This window comes from Schistocerca serialis, chromosome 6 (genome assembly GCF_023864345.2).
Source record: "Schistocerca serialis cubense isolate TAMUIC-IGC-003099 chromosome 6, iqSchSeri2.2, whole genome shotgun sequence".
Classification (NCBI taxonomy): domain Eukaryota; kingdom Metazoa; phylum Arthropoda; class Insecta; order Orthoptera; family Acrididae; genus Schistocerca; species Schistocerca serialis.
The window spans coordinates 533802977-533818438 of record NC_064643.1 but is presented as its reverse complement, the minus strand read 5'-3'; the positions used below and the strand labels follow the sequence as shown (position 1 = coordinate 533818438).

At 44.5% G+C, this 15462-nt stretch overlaps 1 protein-coding gene across 2 annotated transcripts in view; it reads left to right on the top strand.

The window, feature by feature from the left end:
* LOC126483731 (EH domain-binding protein 1) overlaps positions 1-15462 on the top strand; it is a 220675-nt gene that overhangs the window by 14141 nt on the left and 191072 nt on the right. For both annotated transcript variants that reach the window (XM_050106839.1, XM_050106838.1), the window contains exon 3: positions 15161-15342. In XM_050106839.1, coding sequence (XP_049962796.1) covers positions 15161-15342 — 182 coding nt within the window. The remainder of the gene's footprint in view (positions 1-15160; positions 15343-15462) is intronic.

Here is a 15462-nt window from a genome sequence, read left to right as displayed (position 1 = left end):
CTAATCCAATTAGTGTATTTATGGGTTTCTGCTTGACTCAGTCTTGTCCATTAAATACCTAGGCATGTTGTTGTTGTTGTCTTCAGTCTAGAGACTGGTTTGATGCAGCTCTCCATGCTACTCTATCCTGTGCAAGGTTCTTCATCTCCCAGTACCTACTTGTTGTAAAATGACAAGGCAGTTCATTAGTTTCATCTTCTGTGGCTCATTTGCACAATAAATCGTAAAGATCTGGACTGAGTCATTTTACATACACATTGCAAATTAATTTGTAAATATGGCTACACGCTGAACATTTATTTTTATTAAATCTATAGATGTGAGTAAGTAATTCCTATCAACTACCTTTTACACATTACAAAAATAGAAATTCTTCCATGGAATAGAAGGATTTGTCAAGGAGAAACTTTTCAGTTGTTTTCAAATTTTACTTGTTTGTCTGTCAGACATTTTATATCACTGGGTAAGTTATCAGTAATATTAGTTGCAGCATTGTGAACCCCTTTTTGTGCTAAAGACAGCCTTAATGTGGAGTAATGAATGCCATTTTTCATTCTGGTATTGTAATTATTTACATTGTTGTTCCTCATGAATTACAGAGGATTATTTACAACAAATTTCATGATTTAATAAATATACTTTGAAGCAGTAGTCAAAAGAATTATTTACATCATTGTTCCTCTTGAACTGCAGTGGATTTTATTTTATGAATTTCGTGATCAAATAAATATACTATGTGATCAAAAGTATCTGGATACCCCCAAAAACATAAGTTTTTCATATTAGGTGCATTGTGCTGCCAGGTACTCCATATCTGTGACCTGAGTAGTCATTAGACATTGCGAGAGAACAGAATGGAGCGCTCAGCAGAAGCCACAGACTTCGGATGTGGTCTGGTGATGTACACAAGATTTCAACACTCTTAAACCTCCCTAGGTCCACTGTTTCTAATGTGATAGTGAAGTGGAAACGTAAAGGGACGCGTACAGCACAAAAGCGTACAGGCCGACCTCGTCTGTTGACTGACAGACTGCCGACAGTTGAAGAGGGTCGTAATGTGTAATAGGCAGGCATCTATCCAGACCATCACACAGAAATTCCAAACTGCATCAGGATCCACTGCAAGTGCTATGTCAGTTAGGTCAGTTAGACAGGAGGTGAGAAAACTTGGGTTTCATGGTTGAGCGGGTGCTCATAACCCACACATCGTGCCATTAAATGCCAAACAACACCTCGACTGGTGTAGGGAGCATAAATGTTGGATGATTGAATACTGAAGAACCGTTGTGTGGAATGATGAATCACGGTACATAATGTGGCGATCCGATGGCAGGGTGTGGGTATGGCGAATTCCCGTTGAATGTCATCTGCCAGTGTGTGTAGTGCCAACAGTAAAATTCGGAGGCGGTAATGTTATGGTGTGGTCATGTTTCTCATGGAGGGGGCTTGCACCCCTTGTTTTGTGTGGCACTATCACAGCACAGGCCTACATTGATGTTTTAAGCACCTTCTTGCTTCCCACTGTTGAAGAGCAATTTGGGGATGGCAATTGCATCTGTCAACATCATCGAGCACCTGTTTATAATGCACGGCCTATGACGGAGTGGTTACATGACGATAACATCCCTGTAATGGACTGACGAGCACAGTGTCCTGACCTGAATCCTGCAGAACACTTTTGGGATGTTTTGGAACGCCGGCTTTGTGCCAGGCTTCACTCACCGACATTGATACCTCTCCTCAGTGCAGCACTCCGTGAAGAATGGGCTGCCATTTCCCAAGAAACCTTCCAGCACCTCATTGAACCTATGCCAATGAGAGTGGAAGCTGTCATCGAGGCAAGGGTGGGCCAACACCATATTGAATTCCAGCATTACTGATGGAGGGTGTCAGGAACTTGTAAGTCATTTTCAGCCAGGTGTCCAGATATTTTTGATCACATAGTGTGTTTAAGAAATGATTACAGTGGCTACTTGTCCTGTCTTCCTGTCTCCCATTTCACTGCATTCCATATAGTCTTTAAGTCTGTTGTCAGAATTACTGATTTCTGACATTTGCAGATTTGCTTGATGTTTAAAAACTTTTCTCAGTAATTTTGAGTAGTTTTTGTAGTGAGCAACTACTGCATGATCTGTACTTGTTTTTGCCAGCAGATACATTTCACTTTTCTTCTCACAAGATACTTCAATCACTCTAGTGAGCCAAAGTCTTTACGTGGCTGTTTAATGTCCTTCCTTGTTAGCATTTGGAAATCTGTTTTCAAACAAAGATATAAATGTATCATGAAATATATTAAATTTTATGCTAGCATTTAGTTCATTATAAATTTCATTCCTGGTCATCTCTTGTATCTTAGTCTTAAAAAAATTGTCCTGGAGTCATTAATTATTCTAACAGATATCCACTGAGGTGCATCTTTTCTGTAAGGTGCTATCTTATCCATCCTCACTAACTGCGCATCATAGAGAGCATTTGTTACATGGTAAAGAGTTACTGTCTTGCTCTGAGCTTTACCAAAGAGAACAGTATCCATTTGGCTCTTACTGTCTTTATGCATCTGTGTTGCAAAAGTTAATTACTGAGATCAAATTCTAGGATCCAAATAAGGTTTACAGACCACTTTTCATATCAGAATTCTGTAGAAAATCTGCAGTGAAATCATCACAGACTATTAACTGCTTGCTGCTGTTTGATTTGTAGCACAGTAAGGAGTCCTGATTCCTCATAAACAGATCAAAATTCCCCAGTGGGAATCTGTATACAGTTACAGTTAATAGTGAACTATTTTTCAGCATTAATTCACAAGCATGTGCTTGTATGAGCTAATCACTGCAAAATCTATTTGTGTTAGTGTTTTTGAAATTGTGTTCTGTTTTAATATATGTAACAACTCCTCCGTTTTCTGTATTAGTTTTGTATGAGTAAGCTGCTAGAGTGTAGTCTTTTACATGTGGTTTATCTAACACTGTGGTTATGTAGTGCTCAGGGAGACACAGGATGTCTGTTTTCAGAGCTCTCTAAATTTTCCAAACAGACCAGAAACTACCTTATCACTCAGTCCTCTAATATTGGGGTGAAATAAGTTAACCTTACTTTTCTGTGCATTATTAAGTGTTTGTGGGGCACTTTTCTTATTTTGACTTCTCTCAAAAGGATGCCTAAATCGTGATTCTAACCTAAAAATGATACTTCTGTGTCGCCAGTAATGACAGGGATCTTGCTTTGTGTGATGGCGGCCCCCCATACATTTTGTGCAAAAAGCTCATCCAATCAATCTTTCAGTCTCCCGTTCAGGTGTAGGCCATGTTTAGTATAGGCAGCACTGCACTCATGTGAATTTCAGTCAGCAGCAGTCTACTCAACGCATTGTTCACATGGCTGACAGTGCTGTTAATCCAAGGACGGTCATGACATTGTCCACAAAACTCACATTTGTGTGTAGCTGCTACTTCTATTTTGTGCAGGTCATCCCTAATGCTGTGATTATTGTCCTTAGCGAGGCTGTTGTCGGCTCCACCTGTTACAGTAACCTGATCCTCTTTTCCAAAATATGTGCACAGGTTCCTTATGTTCTCTTCCACCTCTAGCATTTGGCGTCACAATACTTGTGCTTCTAGATCTACATACATACTCCACATGCCACCACACAGTGCATGGGAGATGGGAGAGAGCACACTGTATACTAATACTAGTCATTTCCTTTCCTGTTCCACTCGCAAACAAAGCGAGAAAAACACAACTGTATATATGCCACTGCACGAGCCTTAAACTCTCTTATGTTCTTGCTTATTTGACATCTATTTTGGTGGCAGCAGCATCTGGGTAATACTTGTGTGTTGTTGAAACCTACTTATAACAAATCTAGCAGCTCACTTCTGAATTGCTTCGATGTCTTCCTCCGATCCTACCTGGTGCAGATCCCAGACATTCAGCAGTATTCAGCAATGGTTCACACTAGCATCCTATATGTGGTCTGCCTTATGAGTAAACCACTTCCCTAAACTTAAACTTCTCCCCATAAACCGAAGTCAACCACTCACTTTCCCTACTACAATTCTTACATGCTCATTCCATTTCATATCGCTTTGCAATGTTACATCTACATATTTAATCAACATGACTGTGATGAGCAGCACACTGCTAGGGCTGTTTATGAACATTATGGATTTGTTTTTCCTACTAATTTGCATTAACTTATATTTTTCTACTTTAGAGCTAGCTGTCATTCATCACACCAACTACAGATCTTGTCTGTCATCTTGTATCTTCCTGCACCAATGACACCTGCCTGTACACCACAGCACCATTGGCAAACAGCCACAGATTGTTGCTCACCCTGTCCGCCAGATCGTTATAGATATAGATAACAACAGAACTCCTATCATGCATTCCTGGGGCACTCCTGATAATACACTTGTCTCTGATGGACACTTGAAATTGAGGACAACATACTGCATTCTATTGCTTAAGAAGAGTGTGAGCCACTCACATATCTGGGAACCTATTTTGTATGCTCATATCATCGTTAACAGTGAGCTATGGGGCACTGTGTCAAATGCTTTTTGTAAACCTAGAAATATGGAATCTGCTTATTGCCCTTCATCCGTGGTTTGGAATATATTGTGAGAAAAGGACATGTGGAGTTTCACACAGCTGTTGCTTTCTAAAGCTGTGCTGATTCGTGGACAGAAGCTTTTCTATCCCAAAGAACATTTTTTTGGGTCTGTTCTTTTACACTCCTTATATCCTGGAGAAACTTGTGTTTTTTTTCCAGTTGCTTGGGACACTGTTGGTTGAGGGATTCACAATAAAAGCAAACTACATAAGGGGCCAGTGCCATAGAATATGCTTTGTAAAACTGAGTTGGGATCCACCTGAACTTAGTTACTTATTTGTTTTCAGCTCTTTCAGTTGTTTCTTTATGCCAAGGGTGCTTATTACAATGTCCTCCTTACGGGAGTGTATGTGATAGTCAAATGGTAGTATGTTTGTACAATTCTTGTGCATGAACAATTTCTTAAGTGCAAAATTTAAAACTTTTACTTTCCTTTTGCTGTCTTCTACTGCCATACCAGACTGGTTAATGAGAGACTGCACAGAAGCCTGAGATCTGCTTAGCGATTTAATGTAGGACCAGAATTTTCTCGAGTGTGGCAGAATTTTTTCTAAGGTATGACAGTGGTAGTTGTATGCTTCACACATCAATCTATTTAGAGCCGCACAAATATCTATTAACTTTTCCTTGCACATTTGCACATTCTCTTTTGAATAGAGAGTGCAACAGCCTTTGCTTCCTCAGCATTTTCCGAATTTTGTTGTTAAACCATGGTGGATCTTTTCCATCCATCAGTCGTACTGGAACTAAGTGAGATTAGTTCATTGTCTAAATGGAATGCTAACAACTGCTTATCTGCACTTGCTAGCAGAAAAGCTCTCCTAGCCTTCTTGATTAGTTTATTAACTTAACCACAGTAACTATGATATGATCACTAATCCCTGACCCTACACTGCTGCTGTTGATAAGGTCAGACCCGTTTGTAGCTACAGTGTCTATAATGTTTCCAATGTGCATGAGCTGTCTATCTAGCCAATCAAGACTGTTTACTGAAAATGTGTTCAAAAGTACTTCGCAAGACTGTCTGTGTGTACCCTTTGCTATGGATCCGTAGACATCCCGGTGTATACATTCTTGTTTAGAGTAACTTCCAACTAATATTACATGTTCATGATACATCTGCACTACCGACCATAGACTTTCTCCGAATGACCCTAAAACTGTGATAGCAGAAGCGAGTGAATGGTAAAAGCATCCCGCAATTAACTTGATATCATGTAGACCCCTAATATATATCAGGATAACTTCACTGTCGCTCTGAAATTCAACGTCAATAGATACAATATTTTTGTCAACTGCAATGAACTTGTGACCTGACATCCTGTCCCTGATTTGCCCTGTGTCATCTGGCCCATGCCCCTCCCATGGCTACTACTTAGATGCAAGGCTCATTTGTTCCTACCCTCATTTGCTAGAAGTCCACTGCACCTTACTGTGAGCTGCAGCAGATGAGGCTCTTCCCCTCGTACTTCAGTTAAAAAGTCAAATTTATTCGATACTGTAAGCTCAAATGTAGATGATGAAGTTGAAGAGCTGTTCTGTTTTTTCCTATTGCTTTTGACCGTTATCCAGTTCCCATGATCTTTTTCCCTCCTTTACCCCATCTAGTCCAAATTTCATGTGTTCTAATTTGGCCTGAAGGGCACAAATCTGTGCCTCCAGTGATTCTTTTGTCTTTATAGAGTCTATAGTTCCATGGCAGAGCCTCATTGAGTTCAACATACGTTTCGTGACTACAGTCACCCAAGTGAAATTCCATTCTACAATCTACACATACCTCTCCCTCTCTGACTACCTTGTGGCAACATCCATACTTATCGTGTATTGCAATACAGATTACATGTTTAAAACTAGAATTAAATCACTTAACAAACTTTATGCTTCATGAATTTTTATTATTTATAAACCGCAAAATTAGTCAAATGGTTAGCGATTAAGAAGTGATGTAATGTAAAAAGTCAATTATTTCCGCTTACAACAAGAACTCGGTACTCACTTAACTACAGTAGCTTTTAATTAACTTATTCACAGTAGAAATCTCCCCTGCGGGTCCGGGGGTTAGAATAGGCCCGAGGTCTTCCTGCCTGTCGTAAGAGGCGACTAAAAGGAGTCCATCCCCCTCAAGGGGGTAGTTAGCGCCTGCGTCCGGAGACGGACGGTCCCACGACCTATATTTGTGGTCTTTTTTGTTTTTCACTTCTCGTTTCTTCCTTCTTTGGTTGGTTCCTTTCTTTGTTCTTCTCCATCTCACTGTCTTCCTTACTCTTTCCCTTGCCTTCTTCTCCTTGCCTTCTTCTCCTTGCCTTCTTCTCCTTGCCCTCTTCTCCTTGCCCTCTTCTCCTTGCCCTCTTCTCCTTGCCTTCTTCTCCTTGCCTTCTTCTCCTTGCCTTCTTTTCCTTGCCTTCTTTTCCTTGCCTTCTCTGGTCTCCGCTTCGGCGTTTGAGTCAGTCTGTCCTCTCTCTCTTCCTTTTCCTCTTCTTCCTTCCTCCCTGTGCGCGCCTGAAGGCCGACCCACGCATTCGCACGCGTAGCCGGTGACGGGGTAACGCGTAATTCCCCGCCCTGGGTAGACAAGTAAGGCACGCACGTACCCCCTGGTAAAGGCCAGGCCCAGGGAGGGGTGATTGCCTGAGCTGATACCTTCTGACCATGCCGATTGGTCCCTCCGTCTGTTTCTCGGGAGGTGTGACCTGAGGTGTAAACATTCACCTAAGGCGGGAGTGCCCCATAAGGAAGGAGCGTGCCATCGGAGACGCTGGCAATTATGGGGGATTCCTCCGCAATGGATTTCTCTTCTTCTCTCTCGACTTCTGCCCACAAACGGAAACATGACCAGCCCCCAGTGACAAAAGTACTACTGCCTACCCCACAGTTCCTCGTCATTTCTCGATCTGAGGACGGAAAGGATTTTTCCTCTGTCAACCCTTTCGTTATCCAGAAGGGCGTAGATGCCATAGCTGGTACTGTTAAGTCTCGTACGAGGTTGCGTAATGGTACCTTGTTACTAGAAACTGAGAGCGCCTTTCAGGCACAGAAACTGCTTCGAGCCACACTCCTGTACACGTTCCCTGTCCGGGTGGAGGCTCATCGAACTTTGAATTCGTCTCGTGGTGTGGTCTATACTAGATCCCTCGACGGATTGACTGACGAGGAGATTCAGTCTTTCCTCGCTGAGCAGGGCGTGACGGCTGTCCATAGGGTCATGAAAAAGGTCAACAATGACCTTGTACCGACCCGGACACTTTTCTTGACCTTTGATAGTGTTAAGCTGCCATCGCGCATCAAAGCGGGCTACGAGGTTATTTCTGTTCGCCCCTATGTCCCGACACCTACGCGCTGCTACCAGTGTCAGCATTTCAATCACACTCGACAGTCTTGTTCCAATGCGGCTAAATGTGTCACTTGTGGCAGGGATGCCCATGAGGGTGACTGTCCACCTCCGTCTCCTCGTTGTGTGAACTGTCAGGGTGACCATGCAGCATCCTCCTGCGACTGTCCCGTCTATAAGGAAGAATGCTGTATCCAAGAAATTCGGGTCAAAAAGAAAGTGTCCACCTCGGCTGCTCGCAAGCTATTGGCTAGTAGGAACCCCACGCTGCTCCCAGCGGGGAAATACAGTACTGTCCTCGCCACGCCTCTCCTCGGACTACCAGGGAGGTGGCAACCCAGACATGCGATCTGACCTTCAGCACCACGGTCGTCCGTTCGGCCAGTGCTAAGATCGCGCGGTCGACGTCTCCTCTTCCTCCCATCACCCCACAGACACCAGCCCCTTCATCAGCTTCTGCTAAGACGAAGACCCAGAAGTCAGATGCACGGGCCTTCAAGAAGGAACTGTCCCGTGCAGACTTCCTACGTACCTCGACCTCCCAGCCATTGACCGGTACTTCCACCAAACGACCTTCCAAGAAGGCTCATAGGAAGCACAGTTCTCCTTCTCCGCCATGGCGCATTTCTTCTCCTGCGCCACCCAGCGGTTGCCGCCCCAGGCCGTCATCCGTTTCGCCTGGCTGCACCGCCGGTAGCCGAACATCTGGCCGTTCACCGGCGAAGGAAGGTCCCCCTCCCGGCCATCTTACCAAGATGGCCCATGAACCTATAGAACCAATGGACGATGACTGTCCGCCTGCTGATAGCGGTGGCAGTGCTCGCTCGAAGCCAGGCCCTCAGCGGGCTTCGAGGTGACCCCTTCTTTTATCTTCCTTTTCTTCTTACGATGGCACTTATTCACTGGAATATTCGCAGCATTTGCTCCAACCGAGAGGACTTGAAGTTGCTGCTCCGCTTGCACCGTCCGCTCGTCGTAGCCCTCCAGGAAACGAAGCTACGCCCATGCGATCAAATTGCCTTGGCACACTACACCTCTGTGCGTTTTGACCTACCCCCTGTGGTAGGTATCCCGGCTCATGGAGGGGTTATGTTGCTGGTCCGGGTTGATATTTACTACGATCCCATCACGTTGCACACTGGCCTGCAGGCAGTTGCCATCTGAATTACTCTCCCCACTTTTACATTTTCCATTTGTACCGTTTACATTCCATCGTCGTCTGCCGTTACCAGGGCAGACATGATGCAAATTATTGCTCAGCTACCTGCACCGCTTTTGTTACCTGGAGACTTCAATACCCACCATCCATCCTGCCCGAGGGGCTCCCTGTTAGCAGACCTTTTCAACCAGCTCAATCTTGTCTGCCTCAATACTGGCGCCCCTACTTTTCTTTCGGACACATCTCACACCTATTCCCATTTAGACCTCTCTATATGTACTACCCAGCTTGCACGCCGGTTTGAGTGGAATGCACTTTCTGATACATATTCGAGCGACCACTTCCCGTGTGTTATCCATCTCCTGCTTCATACCCCCTCTCCGTGCTCATCTAGTTGGACCATCTCCAAAGCAGACTGGGGGCTCTTCTCTTCCAGGGCGACCTTTCAGGATCAAACCTTCACAAGCTGCGATCGTCAGGTCGCACACCTCACGGAAGTCATTCTCATTGCTGCTGAATATTCCATCCCTCACCCTACTTCTTCTCCACGTTGCGTACCGGTCCCCTGGTGGACCGCAGCATGTAGACACACTTTACGTGCTCGTCGACGTGCTTTACGCACCTTTAAACGCCACCCTACAGTGGCGAATTGTATCAATTATAAACGATTACGTGCACAGTGTCGTCGTATTATTAAAGAAAGCCAGCTGGGCTGCTTTCACAAGCACCTTCAACAGTTTTACTCCTTCTTCTGTTGTCTGGGGTAGCCTGCGCCGGCTATCTGGCACTAAGGTCCACTCACCAGTTTCTGGCTTGATGGTTGCGAATGACGTCCTTCTGGCCCCTGAGGATGTCTCCAATGCCTTTGGCCGCTTTTTCGCAGAGGTTTCGAGCTCCGCTCATTACCACCCTGCCTTCCTCCCCCGCAAACAGGCAGAGGAGGCTAGGCCACCTAACTTCCGCTCCTCGAATCGTGAAAGTTATAATGCCCCATTCACCATGCGGGAACTCGAAAACGCACTTGGCCGGTCACGGTCCTCCGCTCCAGGGCCTGATTCTATTCATATTCAGATGCTGAAGAACCTTTCTCCTGCGGGTAAAGGTTTTCTTCTTCGTACTTACAATCGCATCTGGATTGAGGGACATGTTCCCCCATGCTGGTGCGAGTCTATTGTTGTCCCGATCCCTAAGCCGGGGAAGGACAAGCACTTGTCTTCCAGTTATCGACCCATCTCGCTTACCAGCTGTGTCTGTAAAGTGATGGAGCGAATGGTTCACTCTCGTTTGGTTTGGCTGCTCGAGTCTCGACGCCTACTTACCAATGTACAATGTGGATTTCGTAGGCACCGGTATGCTGTTGACCATCTGGTTACCTTGTCGACCTTCATTATGAATAACTTCTTGCGGAAGCGCCCGACCGCGGCTGTGTTCTTTGATTTGGAGAAGGCTTACGACACCTGTTGGAAGGCAGGCATTCTCCGCACCATGCATACGTGGGGCCTTCGCGGTCGCCTCCCTCTTTTTATTCGTTCCTTTTTAATGGATCGACAGTTCAGGGTACGTGTGGGTTCTGCCCTGTCGGACACCTTTCGCCAGGAGAATGGGGTGCCACAGGGCTCAGTTTTGAGCGTCGCTCTCTTCGCCATAGCGATCAATCCAATAATGGATTGCCTCCCAGCTGATGTATCAGGCTCCCTTTTTGTGGACGATTTTACCATCTATTGCAGCGCGCAGCGTACATGTTTCCTGGAGCGCTGTCTTCAGCGTTCTCTTGACCGTCTTTACTCCTGGAGTGTCGCCAATGGCTTCCGTTTTTCTGCCGAGAAGACGGTCTGTATTAACTTCTGGCGCTACAAAGAGTTTCTCCCACCATCCTTACGACTCGGTCCCGTTGCTCTCCCATTTGTGGAGACAACAAAATTTTTAGGTCTTACATTTGACAGGAAACTTAGCTGGTCTCCACATGTATCATATTTGGCTGCCCGTTGTACCCGTTCTCTAAATGTCCTCCGTGTTCTCAGTGGTATGTCGTGGGGAGCGGATCGAACCGTCCTACTTCGTCTATATCGGTCGATCGTCCGCTCCAAGCTGGATTATGGGAGCTTCGTATACTCCTCTGCACGGCCATCCATCTTACGCCGCCTCAACTCCATACAACATCGGGGTTTACGACTTGCGATCGGAACGTTTTATACTAGTCCCGTCGAGAGTCTTCATGCTGACGCTGGTGAATTGCCACTCACCTACCGGCGCGATATACTGCTATGTCGGTATGCCTGTCGACTACTGTCAATGCCCGACACCCGTCTTATCGTTCCTTTTTTGATGACTCTCTCGACCGTCATTACGGGTTGTATGTCTCTGCCCTGCTACCCCCTGGAGTTCGCTTTCGTCGCCTCCTTCAACACCTTAATTTTTCACTCCCTGCAACCTTTAGAGTGGGCGAGAGCCACACGCCACCTTGGCTCCAGGCTCAGGTTCGCGTTCACCTTGACCTCAGCTCGCTCCCAAAGGAGGTTACCCCCGGTTCGGTCTACCACTCCTGTTTTGTCGAACTTCGTTCGAAGTTCATTAATATGACCTTCATTTATACAGATGGCTCTAAGACCAATGACGGGGTCGGGTGTTCTTTTATTGTCGGGGCACAAAGTTTCAAATACCGGCTCCATGGCCATTGTTTGGTCTTCACAGCTGAGCTCTTTGCCCTCTACCAGGCTGTTCTTTACATCTGCTGCCACCGACATTCTGCTTATGTCATCTGCTCCGATTCCCTGTGCGCCATCCAGAGCCTCAGTGATCCGTACCCGGTTCACCCTTTCGTGCACCGGATCCAACGCTCTCTTCAGCAGCTGGTGGACGTCGGTTCTCAGGTTAGCTTTATGTGGGTTCCTGGGCATGTCGGTATCCCTGGGAACGAAGCTGCAGATGCCGCGGCCAAGGCTGCGGTCCTCCAGCCTCGGACAGCTTCTTGTTGTGTCCCTTCGTCAGATTGTAGCAGGGTCATTTGTCGGCGCATTTTATCGCTGTGGCATGCCAATTGGGCTGCACTTAGAGATAACAAGCTTCGGGCCGTGAAACCTCTTCCTGCGGCTTGGACGTCCTCCTCTCACCCTTCTCGGCGGGAGGAGGTAGTTTTGGCCCGGTTACGAATTGGACACTGCCGGTTCAGCCATCGCCATCTGCTGACGGCTGCGCCGGCGCCGTTCTGCCCGTGTGGGCAATTGCTGACGGTCCGCCACATTTTAACGTCCTGTCCAGATTTTAACACACTGCGTCTTGATCTTGGCCTGCCATGTACTCTCGATGCCATTTTAGCGGATGACCCATGAGCAGCTGCTCGCGTTCTTCATTTTATCAACTTAGCAACCCTCTCTAAGGACATTTGATTATGCTGTTTTTTAATACTATGCCTGTCAGTCTGTCTTTTATCGTGTTTTCCGTTTCGTTGCTGTTTTAAACTTGTGACTCGCGGTGCATTCCTAACGTAGTCTGGGCGCTAATGACCGTTGAAGTTGTGCGCCCTAAAACCACAAAAAAAAAAAAAAGTAGAAATGCAACTTCAATGTACAAACTTTATGTAAACAAACTACTAATGCAAAAATTTCTGAATCAAACAATTTAAGATTTGTTCGAAGAGATTTCAGGATTACAGCCAGTCGTCATTAACTTCATTCTACAATATTTCAATTGGACACCTGCCAGTCATCTTCAGGTGAGCCATTGAAGACTGTGAAGACGTTCTCCGCCCTGCTTTATGTAGCGTGCTCATAATACTGCTGTGCATGCGTCATTGTCACGGTGACAGAAGGACCAGACCGCCCGGCGGCAGCGCCTTCGCTGGTGGAACTACAAGGATCAACTATCCTTGCAGTTCCACCAGCGAGGGTGCTGCCACTTGGCAGTGCGGCCCTTCTGTCACAGTGACTCTTAAGTATGTGCAATAGTAGCATCAGCACACTATATAAGTTGGAGTGGAGAAAGCCTTTGTCAGTCTTTGATGGCTCACCTGAAGATGACTGGCAGGTGTCCAGTTGAAATATCATGGAATGAAGTTTATGATGATCGGCTGCAATCTTGAAATCTCTTTGAGCATTTAATTTGCTGGGAAAATTTTAAATTTCATAATTTAAGATTCATACTACTGTCTGGAAATATGAACTTAATAATGATGGATATGCTGTACTTAAATTTATGGAAAGAAAAAGAGCAGAAATAATGGGATTCTTTAAGTTAACTGCACAAAAATGTAAACAAAGGTATGACTACAACCTGACATTATGATTTTTTTCAGTTCTTTCTGGAATAATATGTAAAGATACCTCTAACAGTAAGCCTAAAAAGCTGTTATTACAGTAGAAACAACTTATCTTCATGAGAGTGCAAAAACTCACATGCACAGGACACCAAAATATCACATAACATCAGTTGCAGAGAAGGTGAATGGCCAAATACAGTTTATTGGTAGAGTTGTGGTGAAAATGATGTGCAGTTATAAAGGATACAATTTCCATAACATTTTTGCAACCTATTCTTGAATACTGCTAGTGTATTTGAATTCTCACCAGGTTTGATTAAAGGTAGACAACAAAGAATTCAGAGGTGTGCAGCTAGATAGCTACTGGTTGATGTGATCAGTACAAGGGTGTTGAGGAATGGGAATGCATGGAGGGAAGATGATCTTTTTACAAAATGCTATTGAGGAAATTTAGAGAACTGCACGTGAGAGAGACTATGAAAAGATTCTTTTGTCTCTGTGTTGATCTTATATAAAGAGCATAAGGAAAAAATAAGAGAGATTAGGACTTTCAGAGAGGCATTGAAGCAATTGTTTTCCTTACAACTTAAAAGGAAAGGGAATGACTAGCAGTAGTACAAACTAGTGTTCCTCACTGTCCTCTGCAGGGTGTGTGGAGTATTTATTATATGTGCATGTAGATGTCATAAGTCTCGTAGCCCAGATATCGTTTTATCTTTATAGCAGTTAAGTAAAACACTGTTATTTTAAAATTGGATACACAGATAGCTGTCAGCTGGTGGCACATTTGGCTGCAATTGTTTTCCCTGATTGCATCTTCTAGATATGTCTTTAATGAGCTGGCTATATGTAGTGGAGAAAATCTCTCAACTGCTATGTCACTCCAGCTGAGTAGACAGGATTAAGATATGAAATTCCTCAGCTGGTGATTTCCCCCATATATCCTGCAGTGCAACCAACACTTGTCTCTAGAGGATGATGATGATCAAAATATGCAGGATATTGTGCAGAATGTGGACATCATGTCCATTTACAGCAGCAAGGGAAGATAATTGCACCCTGCTTGCTATCTTACTGTGTGATCATGCAAGGATGTGACATTTCTCATAAGTAGCATAATACTATTATGAGATGCAGACAGTAACACAGTGTCCTTTCTCTGGCCCGCATTTACCTCTCTGTGGCTGGTTATGTGGACTAAGCAGCTTCATTTCACAAAGCTGGCCGGGTGGTCTAAGGATAGTGCCATCTGGGCATGAAGAAGATTGTGTTCTGACATGTCTCTATCTTTGGAGCATGCTATGGATGCATGTTCTGTTTTGATGAAAAGACCTGCCATTTTGTGGTGTCTGTCGCTTACTGAATTCAGTGAAACACTCTATACTTGATTGTTTTATACACTGGTGAAGAGCACAGTCTTAGTTTTATTAGTGACAGATTGCAATTTTATTATGTGGTAGGATGTGTGCATATGAAATTTAAATTGTTGTGTTTCGAGGGACTCAATCTAACAAAATTTTTACAAACTGTTTTGTGATCTACTAACAGCTTAAATTTATGCTTATAGGAGTTTTATGTTGTGTATAATGTGAATTTTAGTACAAATTTTAAATATTACTGTGTGTGTGTGTGTGTGTGTGTGTGTGTGTGTGTGTGTGTGTGTGTGTGTAAATATCATGAGTATCACTGAAATAGCAGATTATTGTCTAGTATATTAGCAAAAGATCGAGGCAGTAAAGATACAGAATATCATAACCACGTGTCCCATTTTCATACTTTATTTTCTATTTTTGCTTGGTGAAGGTTCCAGCAACTGGCAAACGTCGTCAGTTGGCAGCAACAAATATTAACATGCGCAAATATGCCAGTGTAGAGTCCAAGCAGAGTCATTTGAACATGACTTTGAAACCAGTAACTAAGAAAATTGTTGGTGCCACGTTGGAGGCAACACTATTTTGTGTTCTTGTCCGGGAAGGGAAAGCCACGTAAGTATTTGAATTAATGTGTCTGGCACATGCTACTTTACTGTTTCATAATGTATGTGTTACTGCATGTGAAATGAGAGCATCACATGTTGTGCCAGCATATAATTCAACATGTTTCCA